The sequence below is a fragment of the Vigna angularis genome, chromosome 10, assembly GCF_016808095.1.
Source record: "Vigna angularis cultivar LongXiaoDou No.4 chromosome 10, ASM1680809v1, whole genome shotgun sequence".
Lineage (NCBI taxonomy): Eukaryota > Viridiplantae > Streptophyta > Magnoliopsida > Fabales > Fabaceae > Vigna > Vigna angularis.
In genome coordinates, this window is record NC_068979.1 from 12016077 (window position 1) to 12039462 (window position 23386).

The 23386-nt window shown below is 33.4% G+C and overlaps 1 protein-coding gene and 1 pseudogene across 1 annotated transcript; both read right to left on the reverse strand.

The window, feature by feature from the left end:
* Positions 1 to 11423: 11423 nt before the first annotated feature.
* On the reverse strand, positions 11424 to 13694 carry LOC108334872 (uncharacterized). The gene has a single exon (XM_017570802.1). It carries the CDS (start codon positions 13692 to 13694, stop codon positions 11424 to 11426), a length of 2271 nt encoding a protein of 756 aa, XP_017426291.1.
* On the reverse strand, positions 12917 to 17852 carry LOC108334873 (uncharacterized; annotated as a pseudogene).
* Positions 17853 to 23386: the final 5534 nt, after the last annotated feature.

A 23386-nucleotide genomic window follows, 5' to 3' on the forward strand; every position in this document is an offset into this window, starting at 1 on the left:
TGTTGTCTTTTATGAGAGGACCAAACACATTGAGATTAATTGTCATTTCATTTAAGAAAATATTGTATTTGGAGACATCAAAACTAAGTTTGTTAATCCAAGTAATGAGTTAGCATATTTTCACTAAGCCTTTATGAGTCGAGAATTGATTATATTTGTAACAAGCTTGGTACATACAATTTGTATACACCAGCTTGAGGGAGAGTGCTAGATATATTAGATTATTAGATACCTTAGATAAATATATTATATTTATCCTTTATCTTTAGTTAGTTTTTTATTATTCCTTATTTGTATTTTGAGCTTAACCCATATTTCTTCTATTATAAATACAATATGTTATGTGTATATTCAAAACAAGGGATATTAATCCTATACATAGTTTTTATTATACATGTTGATGACATCATTTTTATAGGTAGTGACAATCATGACATCTTTCACATGAAACAACATCTTTGCAATTATTCTTAGATCAAAGATCTTGAAAACTTAGATATTTCTTGGATATTGAGGTGGCACAATCTAGCGATGGTATTGTTATATCTCAAAGGAAGTATGCTTTGAATATTTTGGAGGAAACTAGGTTGATGAATTCAAAATTTTTTGACATACTCATGAATCATAATACTACTTCTACCAAAATAGGGAGAGCCTATGTCAGACCCCAAGCAGTATAAAAGATTGGTTGAAAAATTGAATTATATATCTTATAGTTACTCATTTATATGGAACATATATGAATTATATTATCTTCTCTCCTATATCCATGCTCCCTTCCTTACCAAATTAATTAATTTTATTTTTCCTTTATTTCATTTATTCAATTTTTCGTTTCTTTTGTATTTGTTCAATGATTTTCTAAATGTTTTATATTTTAGATTTTTTTTTTCGTTTTGACTATACTTTGTGGTGTTTATTGTATGCATTGGTTTGAACATTTTTTCATGCATGATTGGTTTTTATCATTGTGAAGTTCTCAAAACAAGGAGAATTAGGGTATGATAAATGGAACCATTTTGCATACGTTACCTAGCGAGACTTGTCTTGCAGCTTTATGACTTTGGTTTCACCTAACGAATGTATTCTCAACCAACAACTACTAAGTTAGTGGTTATTTGACTTTAACCTCATCCATTGAATACATTCTCGCTCAACGACTATCAATTTAGTGAGCAACTTTGGTCTCACCCAACAAGTATATACTCACCTAATGACTACCAAGTCAGTAGCTCTGCAACTTTGACTTTACCCAAGAAGTATATACTCGCCCAACGAGTTTGCATAATTTCGCAAAACAAAATCTATAGATGTATGTCATTCAAGCCCTGCAAATCAGTCCAACAACAACCACATATGCCATAACATACTAATCATCAAATTATACATAACTCAATGACTCAATTCATCTCAATTGCAATATCAACTATACAACATACCATATTTCAACATGCAAAACATGAAAGACAAATTAAAAACCAAACTCAATTCCACATATCATATTTCATCAAACAACTCAATTACACAAACTAACTATTATATAAGCATACAATAAGCTATTACAAGTTATTTATCAGTTAAAAGTAATGCACCTAACTTCTCTTATTTAAAGAGGAACCAAAGGCTCGACGAATCCCAAAAATACCTCCAACAACACAGGAAGCTTTATCTGACTATGAACAACACAAACAAGATCAAGACAAACCATTATGACCATTTATTAGTAGAGACGCTTATATAAGACAAATTAAAAACCAAACTCAACTCCACATATCATATTTCATCAAATAACTCAATTACACAAACTGGCTATTATACAAGCATAAAATAAGCTATTACAAGTTATTTATCAGTTAAAAGTAATGCAATTAACTTCTCTTATCTAAAGATGAACCAAAGGCTCGAGGAATCCTAAGAACACCTCCAACAACACAGGAAGCCCTATCTAACTATGAACAACACAAACAAGATCAGTAAAGACTCTTATATAAGACCTTAAACACTACATGCGAACCAAGATATATAGAAAGAACATTCCAACCAAAAACAAGAGGCATAAAATCAACTTACTTTATTTGAGAAACTGACCAAACAGAAGTGGAGATCTCGTCTCAGGGATCACCTTAACAATCTCCGGTCTTCAAACAAATTCATAGGTGATGAGAAAATCTAGAGAGAAGGGAGAGAAGTCTAGAGGAAAAAGGGTTTAGAAAAATACTTTAAAATAATAAAACTTGTTTATAAGAATTTTATTTATACTTTAAACTTTTATTATTAAAAATAATCAAATCTCACCATTCTAAACTCATTATCAATTCTAAAATACAATTTTCTAAAACACACTATCAATTCTAAAACATAATTTTCTAACCTCTTATTATACTGTGTTTTTATATAAAGCTATCTTAAATACTCCCTTTAATATAATTATATGCTTGTAAGAAATGATCTTTCAATATTTTACCATTTATTTGTTATCAATGAGGAAATTAAGTATGATTGTACTTGAAGGTGAAAGTCTAAGAAGGTAATAAAATTTATTACAGAGGATTAATGTATATGCTTTGTATTTTTTTTTATATGTTTTGAGTTTATAGTTAAACGAAGTGTTAGAGTTTGAATAATAATTCACACTTGAAATATTTGGTTTAGCATTATCATACATTTTGTATTTAATGTTTCCTTAAAGATTGTAATATATTGATTTCATAACATTCAATATATCTTTAAACAATTTAGTTACTATAAATTAATTGATATTTATAATAAATATGTTAGCATGGATAAACTAATATATATTTCGCATGTATATTATGTCTTTTGATTAAATTGTGAACATGCCAGCCTTTTATAAAAAAATTATCTTTTCTTCAATATAATAACATATCTTCTTTCTTTCGGAATAAAGTTTCAATGTTCGGTTTCCACCAAAGAACAACGTGTGCAATTGAATATTGAAAGTATTTTTCTTCATTTCAACTAATTTTAAACACTACTCGATACTAATGTATTATTGTGATTGGGCTTTAAACAGTAGTACAATTAAATGTAATTCTATTTTATAAAAGATTGCCAAAGTTTGACATAAATTACAATTCTACTAATAAAGCTTAATTGCACTTTTTATCCTTTAATTTGTTTGAAAATCAATAAATATCCGTAATTTTTATTTTGTATAATTAAGTTCTCTAGTTTTTAAAAATGATGTAATTAAATCATTTTTATTAAATTATCATTAATGTCACATCCATATAACATAAGTTCATAATATTTTTAATTAATTAATTATTATTTTTTATTTTAAAAAAATTGTCACGTGTTAGGTTATTTATTGTTGGGTTAAATATGTTTTTAATCTCCCAACTATCAAGCGATTTTATTTTTCGTCCCTCTTTCAAACTTTGGTACACATTGATCCTTGTCCTTAAGGAAACTATAATTTTTCGTCATCCAAAACTAGCGCTGTTAAAAATAGACTGAGTTGGCTAACGGTGTTGTGACACATCATTTTATTTTTCTGACACCGAGTCAATGTCTCCTTCCTTGCATCTTCGCGCTGAGTTTCTCTTCCTCCCTCCATCTTCCACTCTTCTTCCTCGTCAAATCCCCTATCGACGTCGCAGTCGAACACCTCCCCTCCTTGGCCACCACCACATACACGTCGCAGTCACATCACCCTTGGTGGGTCTATCATCTCAAATACAGTCCAAAACATCCATTACCATCATCAAACACCGTGGCTTCATCCCATCAGCACCTGCTCCACCATTTGTTGTTCACTTAGATCTGCAAAGAAAAAGAAACACTGCAAGTCAGAAACCCTTACACTTTAGCATCATAAATCCCCAAATTGCGTCAGACACTACAGTACAAGACAAGAAATAGTAAGACAAAACAAAAGTGAACAGCCAAGAGGGTCTCCACTATTATTTATATAGAACACAAATTTCCTAATGAGTGATGATGAAACCTACTTGAAAAGGTAATTGAAGCGTGGCTACTGATAACGGTTGAAAAACCGTTATTTTTATACTTAATTTTGATATTAAAAACACCCTTTATGACTTAGAAACTAGCTTGGAATCATGTTTTTGCTTATGTTTTTGAAATAAGAGAGTTGGATGAGTTTTATGCTCGGTTTTCCTTGTTTTTGCAGGTTTTAAGATGAATTGAGTGAAAGAAGTGAAGTAGGCACAAGTTGGATTCAGAAAATGAAGAAAAACTGCATAAAAGAAGAGTCGCAAGTACCTCTCAGCGCCAATTACCGCTGAGCGGCACTCTGAAGACCCGCGGTCACCGATGAGGGGCAAAATTGTAGCTGAGGGGCAAAATTGCAACTGAGGGGCAAAATAGAAGAAACGCACTTACCGTTGAGCGGTAATTACCGCTGAGCGCCACTTTATTGGGCTTTGGGCCAATTTTCTGTAATTTTTATGATCTGTTTTGGGCTTGTACCCATTTTTTGTTCTATTTAAGGACTTGGATGTCCTAGGGTTAGTATCTTTTGATGGCTTAAGCATAGAAACACACTTTTCACCCCTTGGGGGTAGATTTGGAGATGGTGACGGCTCTTCTCTTCTCTTTCTCGGATTTTTCTATCTCTTTCATTCCATTATTCATCTAGATTTTCCATGACGATGGAGGGCTAAACCTTATTGTTGTTGGGAAAGATGTAACTTTTGTAAACTATCATGTATTGAATTTGTTCTTTAAGATCTTTAAGATATATGTTTTCTTTCATTAATAGTTAGAGTTTTTCCTCTTTGCTCTAAGCATGCATTGTTTAACTCATTCGATGTCATGATTATTGATTTTGTCGATATGGACACATACGGGGAAATCTAGATCTGGGGAATCTCTCCCAATAGTAGTATTGCCTAGACAGAGGGATATGATGGTTGGTTTCCTTTAAGCTTCTATGTTGTGTAATGCATGAATAATTGCTAGGGAGACAAGACATTGTAAACTAGTGATTATGATTAGGCTTTCTTTGCCGAGACATCGGGTTTAAGGTAATTTAGAGAGTGACATTAACATTAATAAAGAAAGATGAATTCATATATGCATGAGAGTAAATTATGTGAAATCTAAACCCCAACAACAATATCATCAACTTCATCCATTCTTTCTTGTGTTTAACCTCAATTGATCAAATTGCATTCATGTTTATGTTATTGCATTTGCATTCAGAAACGATACTTGGTATCACCATTTATTATTACTTGATACGATTCGATTACACTTGTCGAGGGTTTAACAGCTGCCAAGTGGTCACAGCCTAGAACTAAGAAGACAGAGAAGAGAACACGTATTGACAAAGGATACTCCACTTAACCATTAAACAAAAATGGGATTAATAAAGAACATTGTTGTTATTTTTGGTTCTGCGTTTAAGGATTACTAAATGGCAAAAAAAAGTGTGGATTTTATAGTGTGGTTTTAATAAAGAACATTGTTGTTATTTCTGGTACTGCATTTGTCATTGTGAGTATAGTTGGGTCTCTTGTTTGGTGGCGATATAGACCCAACCAACAGATATTCTTTGATGTTAACGGTTATAATTCTTTTTATAATTCTTTTTCTTTTTATCTCTTATGCTCTATCAGTAAACTTTATGGCAAATTTGCAAAAAGTGGGTTGCTCATCATCATACTGTGACAACACACAGGAGGTGCGTCTTGGTCATTTAAAAAGGTTTTCATTCAAAGAGCTTCGAACTACAACAGACACGCAGGAGTGCGACCTATGAGTGCAAATTTCTAAAAGGCATTGTGTCGAACATATGGCATTGATGAGCCATTAAGAATAGAACTATTGCAGCTTGTTACATTGCTTCTTAAATATCTTCAGAAAGATCTTGTCCATCATAGAAAGGAACTGATAAAGTTTAGGTGGAATCATCTTAAGTGAGAACACACAACCAGCAAACAATAGGCATTTGTGAATGTTTGCCATTTCTCGGAGGCATATCAAGCAAGCTCTTGAAAATAAAATGTTGGTCAAGCAAGCTCTTGACATTCTAATGCCAACACTGCCACGACAATGTAGAAACGGAGCCATCAGAGGAACACGTGACCATTCTCCAACTACATGGATCAAGAAAACTAGAATCTCAATTTTCCAAAATGTTTTAAGGGTCAGTCAAGTCACCCTTGATGGCCATCAGAGCTACAACTGTTGAAGGAACAAACAAAATCGGGAGTAAGAAGAGAGAGGATTGACACGTTTGACTAAAGTGAAAAGTGACGTGGCTAGCTTAGTCTATTTTAAACAGTGTTAGTTTTTTAGGACGAAAAAGTATAGTTTCCTTAAAGACAAGGATCAAAGTATACCAAAGTTTGAAAGAGGGACGAAAAATAAAATCCCTTGATAGTTGAGGGACTAAAAACATATTTAACCCTTTATTGTTATGTCATTAGGGATGGCAAAAAAATTTGCACCCGCAGATAAAACCTGCGACGGATAGTTACTATCCGCGGATATTTATTACCCGCGGATAACGGGTAGCGGGTATTTTAATACATGCTTCTAAATGGGTCGGATGCAGGTATTATACTATCTAACCCGCGGGTACCCGTTACCCGAAAAAATATAATAAAAATTTAATTAATATTTTTTTAAAATTAAATTTTTTTATTACTCTTAAAAAAGGGAAATTTTAATAACAATGACTTAGGATTCCTTTCAATTACCTTTTTCTAAAAGAAAAAGAGAAAAAAAAAGGTTATATTACTTTTGACCTAACCCTAATAGAGATATCAGACATATACATAGAATCCATGGAGGACTCTTTTCTTCTTCCTTCTGGTTCAGCTCGCGTAGGGACTAGGCTTCATTTCCTCTTCTTCTCTCTCTTGGTTCTGATTGGGGTTTTGTTCCAATTTAGGATTTGAAATTAGAATTTTATTTGTTCTCTGATTTTGGGGGTTTCTTTTTTATTCGTGTTTTGGGAGTTCGTTTCTTGATTTCTTCCTTGTTGATCGGTGACGCGATTTTGGGGTTATGATTCGAATGAGTGTTTTGAGTTTTTTTGGATTTTAGTTCATTAATGCAGATTGGATTTTTGAAGACCCTAGTGGTTATCGCGGTTTGGAGATTGTTCGTTTTCGGAATTTGGGTTTAGGGTTCTTGTTTGCTTTCTCTTGGAAATTTTTTATATCTTTGTTTCATACATTGATAGGTATTTGTGGGTTAGTCCTGTGACTAAATTGAGACTTCAATTACTGGGTGTTTCTTCCTCATATCTTTTATTTTTTTTCAAAAGTTGTTCAGTATTTGTTTTCTTTAACTTGTTTAAAAATTACATTTTGTCTTTTTTTAATATGTAGCAAATATACTAAATTGTTCTATTTAACTTGTAATTTAATTTAAACCTTATTTAAAAATTCACAAAATATATTTTTTAAATATTTGTGGGTTGAAAACGGGTATCCGCGGGTTGAAAAAAATTTACGGATTTTTTTTATGCGGATAGCAGGTCGGGTTGTGGGTACGGTTTTTTACATGCGAGTCGGGTTGTAGGTAGGCACTATCCGTGCCCGACTCAACCCGTTGCCATCCCTATATGTCATGTGGTATGTATTCCTAGAGTTCTTGTATTAATGTTAATGTCACGTGATTGTGTTTTGTATTTAATTTAGTTTCTATATTTAAAATTTTTGTATTTAATTTAGTTTCTATATTTAAAATTTTGACTCAATATAGTTCCATTATTTTAAGAAAAAAATGTTATCTCTCCAAAATGAGATCAAATTAATATTCTTAATTAGAACTTATATATAAGTATAATTTAAATAATTTTTTCTAATTTGTACATCAAATTACTCTACCTAAATTTTGAAATTAATTTTATTTTATATATGTTTAGTTATAAAAAAATTCCCTATTTTAAAATTATAATTTTTTTAAAAATATTAAAAATGTAATATAAAATGACACTTGTAATTTTAAAATTTTAATATTTAAAATAATTTTAATAAAAGTGTATGGTATGCAATATGGGCCGTTCGCTCCATCCACTCAAAGTCGTTAAGTCCAATCGCTACAACAAATGTTGACCCATAATTGGGCCAACGTTTAAGTTATTATTGGCCCAATAGTTTAGCAGACGATAAAATAATTAAAGATATATGATTAAAAATATTCGTAAAACTATTTATTAGCAACCAACCGGATTTTAAGGTAAATCTGTTTATATTTTATTAGGCTCGTGATAACCTATAAATACAGAACCAAGGCTCAGATTGTCGGATAAGAAGAACACGTCATAAAGGTTAGTGTCTTGCTCCCACGAAGATTTCTACCTAAACAAAAAGTATTATTCCTTGTTAGCTTATTTATAAATTTAATGTGAGAAACATATTTACATATTTTAACTTACTATATAGTGAGTTTAAATTATTATATATTCAGCGTTGAGGGCGTGGAAACATCTTGCAGAAATAAATTGAAAGTACGAACAGTAACAAGTACAAAAGAAAATCTACAAACAAGACTCTTACATAGAACTAATATGTGAAAATTGTGGTTTCTAAAAAAACTGTTAGTAATTATTTAGACGCAGTTTGTTTTAACATTTTTCTTAACTGCAGGTAGTATATTTTTCGGAGATTATCCGAAAAAATTATAGATTTTTGTATCCCTCTTTAGACTCATGATACCAATTTGTTGGTGAAAGCACGATAAACTCACGGAGGAAAAATAATAAATTCATTCCATAATAATCGATTTTAAATATAGATAATGAAAAAAAATCAAAATAACAAATTGTAAAAGCAGCAAAATACCAAATTTCGACTTAAATGAGTAATTAAAATAAATAACGTCCTAAAAACATGGCTAAACTGCAGGAAAACAGAAAAACTCTTAAACAAATGCACACGTTCAACATAACCTAACGTGGCTAACAGTATAGAAAAATTAAAACATTAACTAATAATTTGAAATGATACTTAATGTCGGTGTTAAATAATGGAGAATTAGGCACTGGATTCGAGGTCAGTGCAGCCTCCTTAGAAAAGGTAATAAGGAAGAAGAGAATATAAATTTTCCCCCCTTTCATTCAATGCAAAGTGCTACAATTAAAGGAAAGATAGAGATAAGATTCCTTTAGCTACGTGGCACACAGGCCTAACAGAAATAAAACAAACTCCTTCTAGAATACTTTAAGAAATGTGTACGACAGTGAATCATTCTAAGAATGGATAAAAGTTGACCACCCTGCAGGCCTTCGGGTCATTCTTTTGGGCCTAATGTTCCCAGTTGTATCAATACCATCCCCTTCGACATTGACCTTGTCCTCAAGGTCAAAGAGTGATTTAAGCTCATCCCATTTTTCCCAAGAAGTGTCATCTGGCGAGAGTCCTTTCCATTGAACCAGAGCATAACGCGTTGGGTTACCTCCCATATTCACTGTTTTGAAAGCCAAGATTGCCAAGGGTGAAATGAGAGGATTATTATCAACAGAAGTAGGAGGAATTTGATCTATGAGGGACGGAGTCGGACCCTCATGTGGCTTCAACATAGAGCAATGGAACACATCATGAATCTTTGAGTGGGAAGGAAGTTCTATGCGATAAGCAATCGGCCCAATTTTCTCCAAGACCTTGAAGGGCCCATAAAAACGCTTAGAAAGCTTATTATATTTGTTACCAGATATTGAAATCTGTCTATAGGGCTGCAGTTTTACGTAGACCCATGAACCAACTTCCAAATTTACGTCGCGGCGTTTAGCATCCGCCTGCTTTTTCATACGCCCTTGTGCTTTTAACAGATTACGTTTTAATAGCGAAAGTATTTCTTCACGTGAGGAGAGCACATTGTCACATCCATCGTTAGGGGAAACCTTCGATGTAATGCGGAATTGATGGTGGCGGCTTTCCAAACATTACTTCAAAAGGAGACAAACCTGAACCAGAATAAATAGAAGTATTATAATGGTACTCAGCCCAGGGCAAAAAGTTGAACCAAAGACTGGGTTTGTGGTGAGCAAAAGCACGAAGATATTGTTCGATGGTTCGGTTCATAACTTCGGTTTGTCCGTCTGTTTGTGGATGGTACGAGGAGCTCATACGAAGAAGTGTGCCACTGAATTTGAACAAATCTGACCAAAAACAACTGATAAAAATGGGGTCGCGATCGGACACTATGCTGCGGGGTAAACCGTGATGCTTGCAAACAATAGAGACAAAGAGCTCTACAACTTTGTAGGCAGTGAAATTGGATTGTAAGGCACCTATATGTATAGCCTTAGAGAAACGGTCCACTACCACTAAGAGAACCGTGTAACCTTTTGAGGGAGGCAAGCCGGTGATGAAATCCAAAGAAATGTCCTCCCAAACTCCAGTCGGAATGGGCAAGGGCTGAAGAAGTCCCCCTGGAGGTTTAGTGTTGTACTTTGTTTGTTGACAAACCACACACTGAGAAACAAAGGTCTTCACATCTTTAGCCATAGACCCCCAATAGAAGTTTGCACTCAAACGCCTTAAAGTTTTGTTGACGCCAGCATGGCCCCTTATCGGAGTTTCATGAAACTCACGCAATAACAGTGGCACAAATTCAGATTTATTGCTAATCCAAATCCTTCCTTTAAACAGTAACAACCCTTCATGCACTCGAAATAGTTGATGGGAATAGGGATCAGCGATAACCTTATCACGCATCAATATGAATTCGGGATCAGTGAGCAAGGAAGCCTTCAATTCTCGCAGGAAAGCAAACTTGGGAATAGTGAGGGCGAGAAGATTAGCTGGAATTTGTTCTTGAGAACGAGATAAAGCATCAGCTACAACGTTCAATTTTCCTGGTTTGTATTGGATCTCATAGTCGTAACCCAACAATTTTACTAAGTAATGTTGTTGCTCTGGCGTCTGGATTACTTGAGTTAAAAGCTCACGCAAGCTCTTTTGATCTGTTTGGATGATGAAGAAATGACCCAATAAATATTGACGCCACCTCTTTACGGCGCTTGTGATGGCGTGTAGCTCACGGATATATGCGGAGGACTTAGACAAGCGAGGGCAAAAAACCTTACTATAGAAAGCAATTGGATGATTGTCCTGCAATAGAACAGCTCCCATGGCCGAACCCGAAGCATCCGTCTGGACATAAAATGGTTTAGAAAAATCCGGAAGTTTGAGGACAGAGGTACTGGTCATGGCTGACTTCAAGGCTTCGAAGGCTGAATGAGCTGATGAAGACCACTGAAATTTCCCCTTCTTGAGTAAATCCGTGAGAGGCAGTGCAATGGCGGCGTAATTTTGAACAAATTTCCGGTAGAATCCAGTGAGTCCTAAAAACCCACGTAACCCTTTAATGCATTTGGGTGTAGGCCATTGAACCATCGCTTGTATCTTCACGGGATCAGGAGACACACCCCCATTAGCCACGATGTGCCCCAAATAAGAGATTTGTGGCTGGAAAAATTAGCACTTGTGTGGCTGCAGAAAGAACTGATGATGCTCTAATATATGGAAGACTTGCTTTAAATGAGATAAATGCTGTTCAAAATTCGTGCTAAAAACCAAGATATCATAAAAAAAAACTATAACAAATTTACGCAATAAGGGTCGGAAAATCTCATTCATCGTGGACTGGAAGGTTGCTGGGGCGTTGCACAATCCGAATGGCATCACACAATACTCGTAATGGCCATCATGAGTTCGAAAGGCTGTCTTGTGCACATCGCTGGACTGTAACCGAATCTGATGGAACCTCGAAGTGAGTTCCAATTTGGAGAAGCAACGAGCAGAACCCAATTCATCCAGTAGCTCATCCACGGTTGGGATAAGAAAACGATCCTTCACCGTTATTGCATTCAATGCCCGATAATCAACGCACATGCGCCAAGAGCCATCCTTCTTTTTCAAAAGAAGGACCGGAGAGGAAAATGGGCTGGTACTAGGTTGGATCCATCCTAATTCCAGCATCTTCGAAATCTGACGCTCGATTTCGAACTTCTGTGCGTGGGGGTATTTATAAGGTCGTACATTGACTGGTTGAGCATGTGAGAATAAAGGAATGGCATGATCGGTGGCTCTTGAGGGGGGAAGCGAAGTTGGTTCAGAGAACAATGTGGAATACGATTGAAGCAACTGCTGTACTTGAGTGTTATGATGAGATGGAGAAGGGTCTGGAGGGTGAGACGGACGAACCGAAAGTGAAAAGAATTGGGCCGAAGGGTCTGTTCTCGCAACCCGCCTCAGTTGATGAAGTGAAATGGATGAAGGCTTCAATCCCGAATCACCGCGCAGTTCAATAGTAGATTCGTTGAAGACAAACTTCATGGTAAGAGCTTGATAGTCCATCAAAATAGGCCCCAATTGCTTCAACCATTGGGCTCCCAAAACCACATCGGCACCCCCCATGTCTAGGACATACAGATCCAATGTGAATGAGTGACCTTGAAGAAAGAGCTCTACCCCTTGGCACACATGGGCACAAGTCAGCTCCTCACCACTGCCAACCAGAACCTTCAAAGGAGGTGAAGGAGAATGGGCCAGACCTAATAATTGAGCAACCTTGCGTTGAACAAAATTGTGGGTGCTACCCCCATCTACTAAAACGCTGATCTGATGAAGCCCAATTTGGCCCATAAGACGCAATGTTTCGGGAGCCCCAGTGCCAGAAAGGGCGTGAAGGCTGATTTGGGCTGACTGATTTGGGCTATCACCCATTGGCTCCAACACGCCATCGAAAGTGGGCATTTCTAAGTCACCTTCCCCAACAGAGTCAGCTTCCTCTGCAATGAAAAAAAGAAAACGAGCTGGACAGCGGTGGGAACGGGAATATTTTTGTTCACAGTTAAAACAGAGACCCTTCTCACGGCGGTCCGCCATCTCGGCTTCAGTGAGTTGTCGGTAACGGGTTTTGGGCGGAGGAGGGGTTAGAAGTGGCGGAAGGGATTTTTCGATAGGAGAGGTTAGGAGTGGGGGAAGATGTTTTGTGGTTTGTGATTGGGTCTGTGACGTAATAGTGCGGTTAATAGAGGGAGGAGGCCAAGGAGACACAGATTTGGGTTTCGGGACACGGTTGAGATCCCAAATTTTTTCTTCTTGCAACCTAGCTAATCCCACCGCATGAGATAGTGTTGGGGGTTGTTGGGCCACCACCTCACGGCGGATTTCGGGCTTGAGACCGGAGATGAAACAACTGAGAAGAAACGAAGGGGGTAACCCAGCCACACGGTTAGCAATCGATTCAAATTCGGTGAGGAAATCTGAGACAGTTGTGGTTTGGGCTAGCTTGAAGAGTTTGCCCTTTGGATCGTCAAATGCCGTAGGAGCGAATCTCGTTTCCAGAGCTTGGAGCAGTTGTTGCCATGAATGGAGCTGGCCATTACGATACATCCACTGGAACAAGGCCAAGGCAGCTCCGTCTAAGTAAAAAGAAGCGACGGTAATGCGTTCTTCTTCAGGAGTATTGTGATAGTCGAAGAACTGTGTGATTTTGAAGATCCATCCGAGTGGGTCGGTGCCATCAAAACAAGGCACATCAAGTTTTAGAAAATGGCGTTGAGAAGAGGAGGTGGCACTGGAATGAAAACGGTGCGGTGAAGAAGGAGGGGTGAGAGGGTGAGCTTCGAGGTGGGAGACACGAGTATGGATATCTGTCATTTGTGTGGAGAAAAGGGATATTTGTGTGAGCACCTCATCCAGTTTGTCAGAGAGATTTTTTAAACGTGCACCGTCAGCCATGGGAAAAGGACAATGAAAGCACCAATTGTTAAATAATGGAGAATTAGGCACTGGATTTGAGGTCAGTGCAGCCTCCTTAAAACAGGTAATAAGGAAGAAGAGAATATAAATTTTCCCCCCTTTCATTCAATGCAAAGTGCTACAATTAAAGGAAAGATAGAGATAAGATTCCTTTAGCTACGTGGCACACAGGCCTAACAGAAATAAAACAAACTCCTTCTAGAATACTTTAAGAAATGTGTACGACAGTGAATCATTCTAAGAATGGATAAAAGTTGACCACCCTGCAGGCCTTCGGGTCATTCTTTTAAGTCTAATATTCCCAGTTGTATCAGGCATGCTTTGACACGCAACAATAACAGATTAGGAAAAAATTTTCCGATGAAGGTTCACTTGTGGTGAATGGTGATGGGATTTTTTGTTATAAATGGGAAAATCTGAAGTAGGAGTAGGAGCAGTGAGGGTATGAGTAAAATGAAGGGAATGCCTGCCAATATGATGACTCCTACAAAGAGGTGCTTGTACAAGCTTGATTTTTGTAGAACTATTCCAAGAGCAGCACAGAAGGCAATCATCATGGACACTAGGGACAGGGAAAGGAACCCAAGCCCTGACATTATCTTGGTGGGCAATCTTTCTAGGAAGTCTGTTGCAGCATAGCGCGATGTTTGAAGGTCAATATATATCAATACTGTAATATAGAAGCCAAGAAAGAGATTACATCAGCTACAATAAACACAGTAAACCGTTTTTCCTTTATCAAAGTCGGCATTCCAGTGTCTTCATGGAGACCCCCTGGGACAGTGAAGAGTGCAGCGAACGTGACAGTTATAACGAGAACACCCACAATTGCAAATGTCCCAGCTGTTTCCTTTGCCCATTTTTCTCCATCTTTCATCAGCTCCTTGTGAGTTTCATTAAACATCTCTTCAGGCTTCTTACCCTCATCATTTAAGGCCTCTCTACATTTGACATGCACAACTTCCTCCACTGCCTGCACTCATTTCATCCACGTTAATGCAAGCATGGACTATATATTGCACTAGAGAGAGAGAAAACTAATGAAGATTAATGTACCTTAAACCATTGAATTTCTCTTTGCATTTGTAGAGCAGCACCGGGTCTGAGATTCAGATCAGACAAAGGTCCTAAGTGTGCCGCCAAGTGCAATAGGTTATTGCCAAACTTGTCTGTTGAATAGTTAATTATATCCTTATTTCCAGAGATAATGCATAAGTTGGAACACATTGTGTTTGCGATGAAGAACCGCATACGAAAATATGTCTCTTCCATGATTGTCCATTGCCCGTAAGACGTCATGGTTAGCCTTCCTCATATAATTTATGAACTCAACATTTCCATGCTTTGCTGCTTCCAACATGGCATCATACACCAAAGCATTCCGGAGTTCTGAACTATTAAACTTCGAAATAATATCTTTATAATACCTTAATATTTGTAGAAATTCCTTCTTGTGTCCAAGTACTCTCTCTTTATTTTGGGATTTCAGTCCACATGAATCCATAATTGTCGATTCTGAAACAATGGGAGAGAACACAAAATTACTTATGGTTTGGTTTTACTAACAAAAGATATTTAGACATTTGATCATTTGAACCAACAAACAATTTCAGAATTAACCTTCCTGAATGTTAGACTGCGTAGCAGAATTTATTGTAATTAATGAATCTGAATATTTACCATTAATGTAATTTTAAATCAATTTTTGTTTGAGTTTGTATTTTTTTTTAGTTTAATAAGCTAATCCAACTTGATTTGGAATTCAAATCAAAAATAAAAAATATCATCATATCTTTAATTCTTAACAAACATTGTTTTAAAATCCATATCCACATAATCAGTTTATATACTTTGACCATATTTAATGATTATAAATTTATTTTACAATTTACTAAATATTATTTCAAATTGAAGTTAGTTAATCAAAGAAATAATTTAAAAAAATCAAATTTACTAAATATGATCCAAAAATGGATACAAGATATGAAATTGAGCATGCCTGTTTATTTTATATGTTTATTATGAAATTAAATTAGATTGACTCGACCAGTTTAACTCATGAACACATTATCAATTTATTTTAATTAGACACACAAAATTAAATCAATTCAACCAAATATTCAACTTGGTAGATTGAATAGAACTTGGTTACACTCATAAAAGTTAAATTGTATATCTTACTAGTCTGTAAATTCAAAATTCCTTGGTTGATACATATACCATCATGTAATTAATAACATATTTAAATATTTTTATTTCTTATAAAATTATCCAATTTTAACTATATACCTCATAAAAAAGCATCAGACTATCATTTTCAAACAGTTAATTTCTTTTAGAATATTTTTATGTAGCATTTGTTATCAACATATATAATATATTGATAAAAGTACTATAAGAAGAAGTTTAAGTCAGTCGCATATCTTTTGTGCTAAATAGTTAAACGTTGTTGGTGTTATAAACTATTCTTCAACCATATGTTTCCTTCTTCAACTTGAATTTTATTATTTTTTCAAGAAAATTATCATCACATAAAGCAATCTTATATAACGATATCAATTTCTTATAAACCTCTGTTGTAAAATTAATATATTTTTATAATATTGTTAATTAATACAATTTTTCATCAAATTTATTTGTTTAATCTATATTTTCCACTCAATTAAGTAAGTGAAGATAACTTTTAACCTTTTTTTATTATTATTTTCCATCTACTTTGAAAATACTTTTTCTCTACTATAATTTTATTTTACTTTCTCCTTTACTAGTATTTTAGCTTCTGTATTACGTACATATTTGCATAAGTGAGTAAGAAATATAACAGTTAAAATGATTAAAATATGTTGTTTTATGTTGAAAAGCGCATCTAACTTGTCTAATTAATGCAAGAGAAAAAAGAAAGCATTAGGTAAAAAAAAAAAGGAAAATCTTACCATTTTTCAAACTGTAAACTATTGTCTGCCAAAGACTGGGCTGTAAATGTGCAGAAGTTATTCGAGCCAATTGGCGCAAGACAGGTAATAAGGATTCAATGGGCGGTTCCTCATAACATCTAAGCAATCTCAAAGCCACATCTGCGAGTTGAAACCATGCAATCATTTTCTAACTTCTTTTTTCTTAAACATATATGTGTGTGTCGTAAATCAAAGGATCATTGAAATGGTGAAGGAGAGGAAGATTGAGGGTTGGAGAAGAGAATGAGGGAAGCAGTGTATATGGATGTATTGTGGTTTATTTGCTTACCAAATATATGCGCTTGGATGCATCGTTCCAGAAGCAAAACTCGATTGTCTGGAGACTGCTGATCAATGACATCGGAAGAAGTTCTAAAGAATAGGAAACGAGTCATTCTTTTGCGTCCTGAATTAGCGGCCAGAAGAAGAGGGATCTCACCCTCTTTGTTCTCTATAGCAAGCAATTCGAAGCCACCTTCCGCATTTACAAAACATTTTGCTATATTAATGTCTCCATAAATAGCAGCAAGAGCAAGAGCAGTATTACCATCCTCATCCTGCATTTCTACTAATTGCTTCTTCCCTAAGTACACTAACCACTCCACAATTTTCATATGTCCTTCTATTGTTGCAACATGAAGAACCGTCCTACCTGAAGGCGGAGCCCAAAATATGGCATTCGGTTGATCCCTCAAGTATGAGCTCGTGCCTTCCCAATCACCGTTTTTCACAAACTTGTATAAATCTTTGTGCTCACTAACGTTGTCAGATACAACACCTATATGTGCGTCCAATTCACATTAAAACATAAATAAATATTTGAGTTAGTATTACGTGTAAATATATAATTTATATAAAGAAAATTTGAAGATGCATCTAAACACTTACCGTGTCGAATATGCGGTTGGACTTCAGATCTGCAAACTTCGGCCAAGTGATTCCAAGCTTCGTGGGCGGTTTGGAGGTGTTTAATTTGTTTGAAAATTATTGGTGCACATGATAGTTGAATAATATGCAGAGCCTTTGCGTTTCTCTGTGCATCAAAAACAGAATCACTCTCCACAACTTCCCACAGATTTTCCCCCCTCAAATAGTTTTTCATTAGAGTTTCCCATTCTTGATAGTTGTATCTTGTGAGCACTTCACGAACTATTCCTCGGGATGCAACACCAATGCTTTCCATTATACATTATCTTGCCATGCCTTGTAATATATATATATATATAAAGGAAGACAAAATTTTATAATTGTGTTTGGTGTTGCTTTTAAAGGGAGGCAAGGATATCACACAGTATCAAAGCAAAGAACAAAAAGAGGAAATTTTTGTGTTACAAAGAAGAGAAGAAGATTTTACATATGAAAAAAAGAAGTTTAATTAAATTTGAACTATATGATAGATTTAAAAACTTTTAATTGAATTATTATATTAATCTTTTTGTAATCTATTAAATTCTAAAAACTTTAAAATTTTTAAATTGAATTCTTATGGTTAGATTATTTTAAATTGATCATCTTATTCTTAAATTTTATTGTTAACTTGGATAACGTGATTATTTCATTATTCTGTCATCTTAGTTTTCATTACATACAATTTCATATTTATATTTTTATAATTTTATAAAATTTTACAATATTATTCAAATAAGTATGATAAAAACAAAACTTAATTACATTACTTAATTACCAGAAAAATTTAATTGGAGAAACTCAATTGAAAAATTTTTAATTTTGAAAAATTCAATATATTACAAAACATTTATAGAGAAACTAATTAAAACATTTCAAATTTATAATAAACTTAAAATTTAAATAAAAAAAACTCTAAAACTAACATAAAAAAGAGAACATAAAACTAACATAAATAGGACTGCAGTAACAGATAAATATTTGGAAAATTTTACATGCATAACTCATCATTTATCTACTCCTTTTCAATACTTAATAAAAATTTAATATTTATACTCTTTTAATTAATTGATCTTAAATTATTTTTTATTTTAAAAAAATATATTTTTACTGATATTAAAAATTTGTTAAATAAAAATTGGATATCTATGTATCATTACCTTCAATATTTACTTTATAAAATAGTCAAAGAATAGAAATATTATGTGGTTTAAAGGAATAAAAATATATAAAAAATAAAAAGGAAAATAACAAAGAAAATGATAAGTTGACACTCTTTTAAAGAAATTGGTTTAATACCTATTTTGGTCCCTCGATTTGTAAGATCTGTTCAATGTTCTCTTCTTTTTTTTCAAAAGTTCACTAACATCTTACTTTTCGCAAAAACGGTGCACGTTAGTCTTTTTTGCTTACAGAGTTAAAAAGATTAACGACAGAGTTGTTTACCTGGCGAAACCTGAATTAGCTGTACAGTTTATTATTACGTGGCATTCTCATTTTTTCCCTCTTCCCGCTTCTCTCTCCTCCCTTCGCCGATGCACACCGTCTCCCTCCTCTTCGCCAAACCCTAAACCACCCCTCCATCCTCTACGCCAAATGCAAACCCTCCTATTACATTGACACCTCCTTTTTCGACAACGTCAACCCATTAGAAGACATTGACTTCAACCCCCCGGAGCCCCCGGAGGGATTTGTCGCCCCTCCCTGCACTGTATTTCTAAACTGTTTGTTTGTTTTGAGTGCGGAAGGGCGGGGAGATGGGGCGCGTCGCAGTAGTGGAGAGAGCGAAGGCGTACGGGCGACGACGATCTTGGTTTACGGCAACGGTGAGACACTGAGATTGGAAGATAGTGAGGTTTTTTATCCCAGTAAAACAAAATTGAATATAAACATAAATAAAAACACATTAAATTATTTCTGCAGCAGTGTGCGATTAGAGATTAGGGTTTGGGAAGAGGAAAGGGGATTAGGGTTTGGGAAGAGGGGAAAGGGGATTAGGGTTTGGCACGCGATTATGGATTTCATAGCGGAGAAGAAGGAATCAGAGAACAACAGTGCCATTATGGATTTCATTAGATTCTTCTTCTCAGTTAACGTCGACACTTGATTCAAGCAGCAAAGAAACCGAAGAACAACAATCTCATGAACTCAAAGCTGGTCTTCACCCTCTGAAGGTTTTTCTCCCTCACTTTGATATTTTTGTTTCTTGGCAACTGAATACAGTGTGATTGGTTAATGATGAAGATGAAGAAGTGTGATAAAGCTTTTGAGTGCAAAGGGGGACTGCCACGTGGCAGTCTCTTATTGGCTGAACTTGCCAACTAATTGGACACGTCATCTAATTTTGGCCACTAGAGCAACTTTGTCGTTAGTTTTTTAATGTCATAAGCAAAAAGGATCCACTTAAATTGTTTTTGAAAAAAGTAAGATGTTAGTTAACTTTAAAAAAAGAGAGGACAATTTTGAACATATCCTACAAATCGAGGGACCAAAATTGGTATTAAACCAAAGAAATTAAACCGCTTCATACTATAATATACTAACATTTTAATCATATTTCTTTCATATTTTAATATAAATTATATATATATATATATATATATATTATTTGAATCGGTTGTAAATTTAACGTTTTTTTATATTGTATTAAAAAGTATAATTTTTAAAAAGAGAAAATGTTTTGAGATAAGATGGAGATCAACTTCCACAAGTAATATTACACTTCAAAATATAAAAATAAGTTATTTTAAATTTGATATTTGAATATTAAATATAATTATCTACCTTCTTACTTTAGTGTTATATTTATAAATATTTCAGTGAATTTTTCATCAGTCTAATTACAATCACATTAATAATAATTACATTTTATTTTAAGTTATCTATAATTAAAGCTAATCTTCTTATGGACAGATTCTCGATCTTCTCCTGACCATTCCGTCTTTAATTAGATACTTGATCTTTACTGTTCGGTTGTTACAGTACAAAAACATATATAACTTTTTTCTTTTATGCTTCATTCATGAGAAAAAGGATTTTAAGTGACCCGTCTCTTTCTTCTATTTCAGTTTCCCTGTCCACTTTCTCCTCTAACAAGTAAATTGTTATATTCTTTCTGCAGGTTTTTTTTCTTTTACGAAAGTGTTATCTTATTATGTTCTTTTTTGAATAAAAATAATAATTAATAATGTTTTGAAGAGTAGTAGTAACAGTAATATATATATATATATATATATAACTTTCTCTATATATTATTTATTTTTCTATTTTTTCTTACATGAAGTTATCTATTGTAATCCTAAAATTAAGTTTTAATTTTAAGAGTTAAACTGAACACCCCATACTAATTAGGATTACAATCGGTTGGTACAAATCCTAAGAAAGCTTAAACACAATTTTTAATCAAATTTATAGGTAAGTTTTATTTATTAGACATTGGACCATGATTACAGTTATGTTAATCATAAGTTTATATCGAAACTTATAAATATAAGTCTGAGATAAGAAAGCATATGATTGCATTTATTGTGAATTTAAGATTTTATTATGATAATCGATATATTAAATTACTGACTTGAGCGTTAGAATATCTTTAACAGGTATCGCCCGTATGATTTGGAGTTTAGACATTAAGAATATAAAAAAATTTGACTAAAAGTACTGAAGATAATGCTAAGAACTAGAAGAAAAGTGTGAACACCACTATAAAATGGGCTTTTTTAAATGTTATTTTAAGTTTTTTAAGTCTATTTTACAACAACTTAGATTTGACAAACTTAAATTTTAAGTTTATTGTAGACCAACCTACTTAAATTTTAAGTCTTTTTTAAATTTTATTTGTTTAATGATGAAATCAAAATCTGAAATACAACAAAATTTTCATAATAAAATTTTCTTTTAATATTCTTCTTTTAATACAGTAATATATTCTATTTACCGTTATGCCAAAGTGTGATTGTGATACCCAACCCCACTTCTGAAATAACATTTATTTATTTTTTAATTGTAGTAGGCATATACTAGTTATTAGTAGTTCCCATTTTAGAATTTTGTTTTCAGTGGATACATCCATACACATATTAGAAATGTTTCAAATATATTTCTGTTTTAATAATAAAGTCATGCTATATTTAATAATTGGAGCAATAAGAAATTTCACTTAATTATTACTTAATGTATTAATGTATTAGTGTAATGCCCAAGAGATACTTGTCTTGAGATGCTTGAGTCACTTTTGTTCGTGGGACAACGTTCTTCATAACTTTTCTATATCTTGCTTCCAAGAGACATCTTGTTTGGAAGAAATTCCTAACAACCATTTGCATGATACACGTGTATAACTACAAAGTGTCATAAAATAATTACTACAACAAATTGTAAAATTATAACCCATATTTTGTTATATTAAATATATTTATTTAGTGGATAATTTTTTTTTTTGTAAAATTAACTCATAAATATTAGAGTTTACTACATTATGATACCAATATAGATGCAAAGAATTAATTTTTTGAAAATTTAAAAGATGTAAAATTATTTTTAATATTTTTTAATGAATAATATTTCTATTAATATGAATTAACACGTATTAATAAAAAAATATTTATTTAAGTTTAGTTAAGCCAAATCGGTATTTAGTTATATATTACCCATTTTTTAATATATTTATGAATTGAAAAAAAAACGGTACAATATTTTTAATTTAATAGTCAAAATTTAAAAATAACATATCTTTTATTTATAATTTTCTTCATTGAATTTAAATATAAATTTTCTCGTACTTATGTCCTTCATTTATTATATTAATAAATTTTTTATACTTGTTTAGTTCATCCACATTTGTATTTTATATCAAGACTTATTTACATTCATCTTCTTCGTTCCCAATTATCTTCTTTGTTAAACTTCTTTACCTCATCTCCTCCATTCCATCTATTTTATTAGTCTTCTTCATCTACTATTCTTTTGTATTTGATGTATTATACTTATAAGTAGTTGAATATTAAATAAAATAAATAAAACAAAATATTTGATGAAAAAACCATAGAAAACATATGTTATATGTATTGTATTTTTTTTAAGTTTTTACGAATAAATACGAGAAGTTACAATACATATATGTACATATGATAAAACTAAGAAGAGAAAACTCTTTATCTTAATTAGATTATGATTAAGGTCTTAAATCCTATTTTCATTTAGCCAGTTTGACAACCTTAACCATTAATCATTTTTAGGTTAACTATTATCATTAGAAAACATCACGTGATTATTTATCCTAATTTGGGGTATCAAGTTTACATTAGTGTTTGTGTATTCAAAGTAGTTAGATCATTCCAATTAGCAATCTTTCCCGGTAAAGTAAACAAACAAGAAATTTACATCTTCTAAATGTAGCCAAAATAGGAAGAAGAGAGACAAAAATAACCACATGTGATATCTTTTTTTTTTTGTGTGACGATAAAATGTAAAACGTCTTGACCTTGAAATCTATTTAAAGATGTTTTGATGTTACATCTTAATCAAAAGTTCATCGGTAATTTTTTATCAATTAAAAATCATCAGTAAATTTTGGGATCCAATTTTATACAAAATTTTGGGAAGGGACTGAGACAATGGAAAGGTAGATAGTTATCCTTTGAAGGTTTGATGAAATTGGTCTCAAGTGCCCTTTCTCTTTTCTATTTATCATTATTTAAAGTTCCAAAAATAGTTGTAAAAGAGAACACCAAAATGCAAAGACAGTTTTTATGGGAACACATAAAAAGAAAATAGCATGGGTTAAATGGTCACCAGCCAAAAAAAGATGGG

What these genes read in the sequence shown, in the direction of transcription:
- LOC108334872 (XM_017570802.1), bottom strand. Translation starts at nt 13,694, where the DNA reads ATGGCTGACGGTGCACGTTTAAAAAATCTCTCTGACAAACTGGATGAG.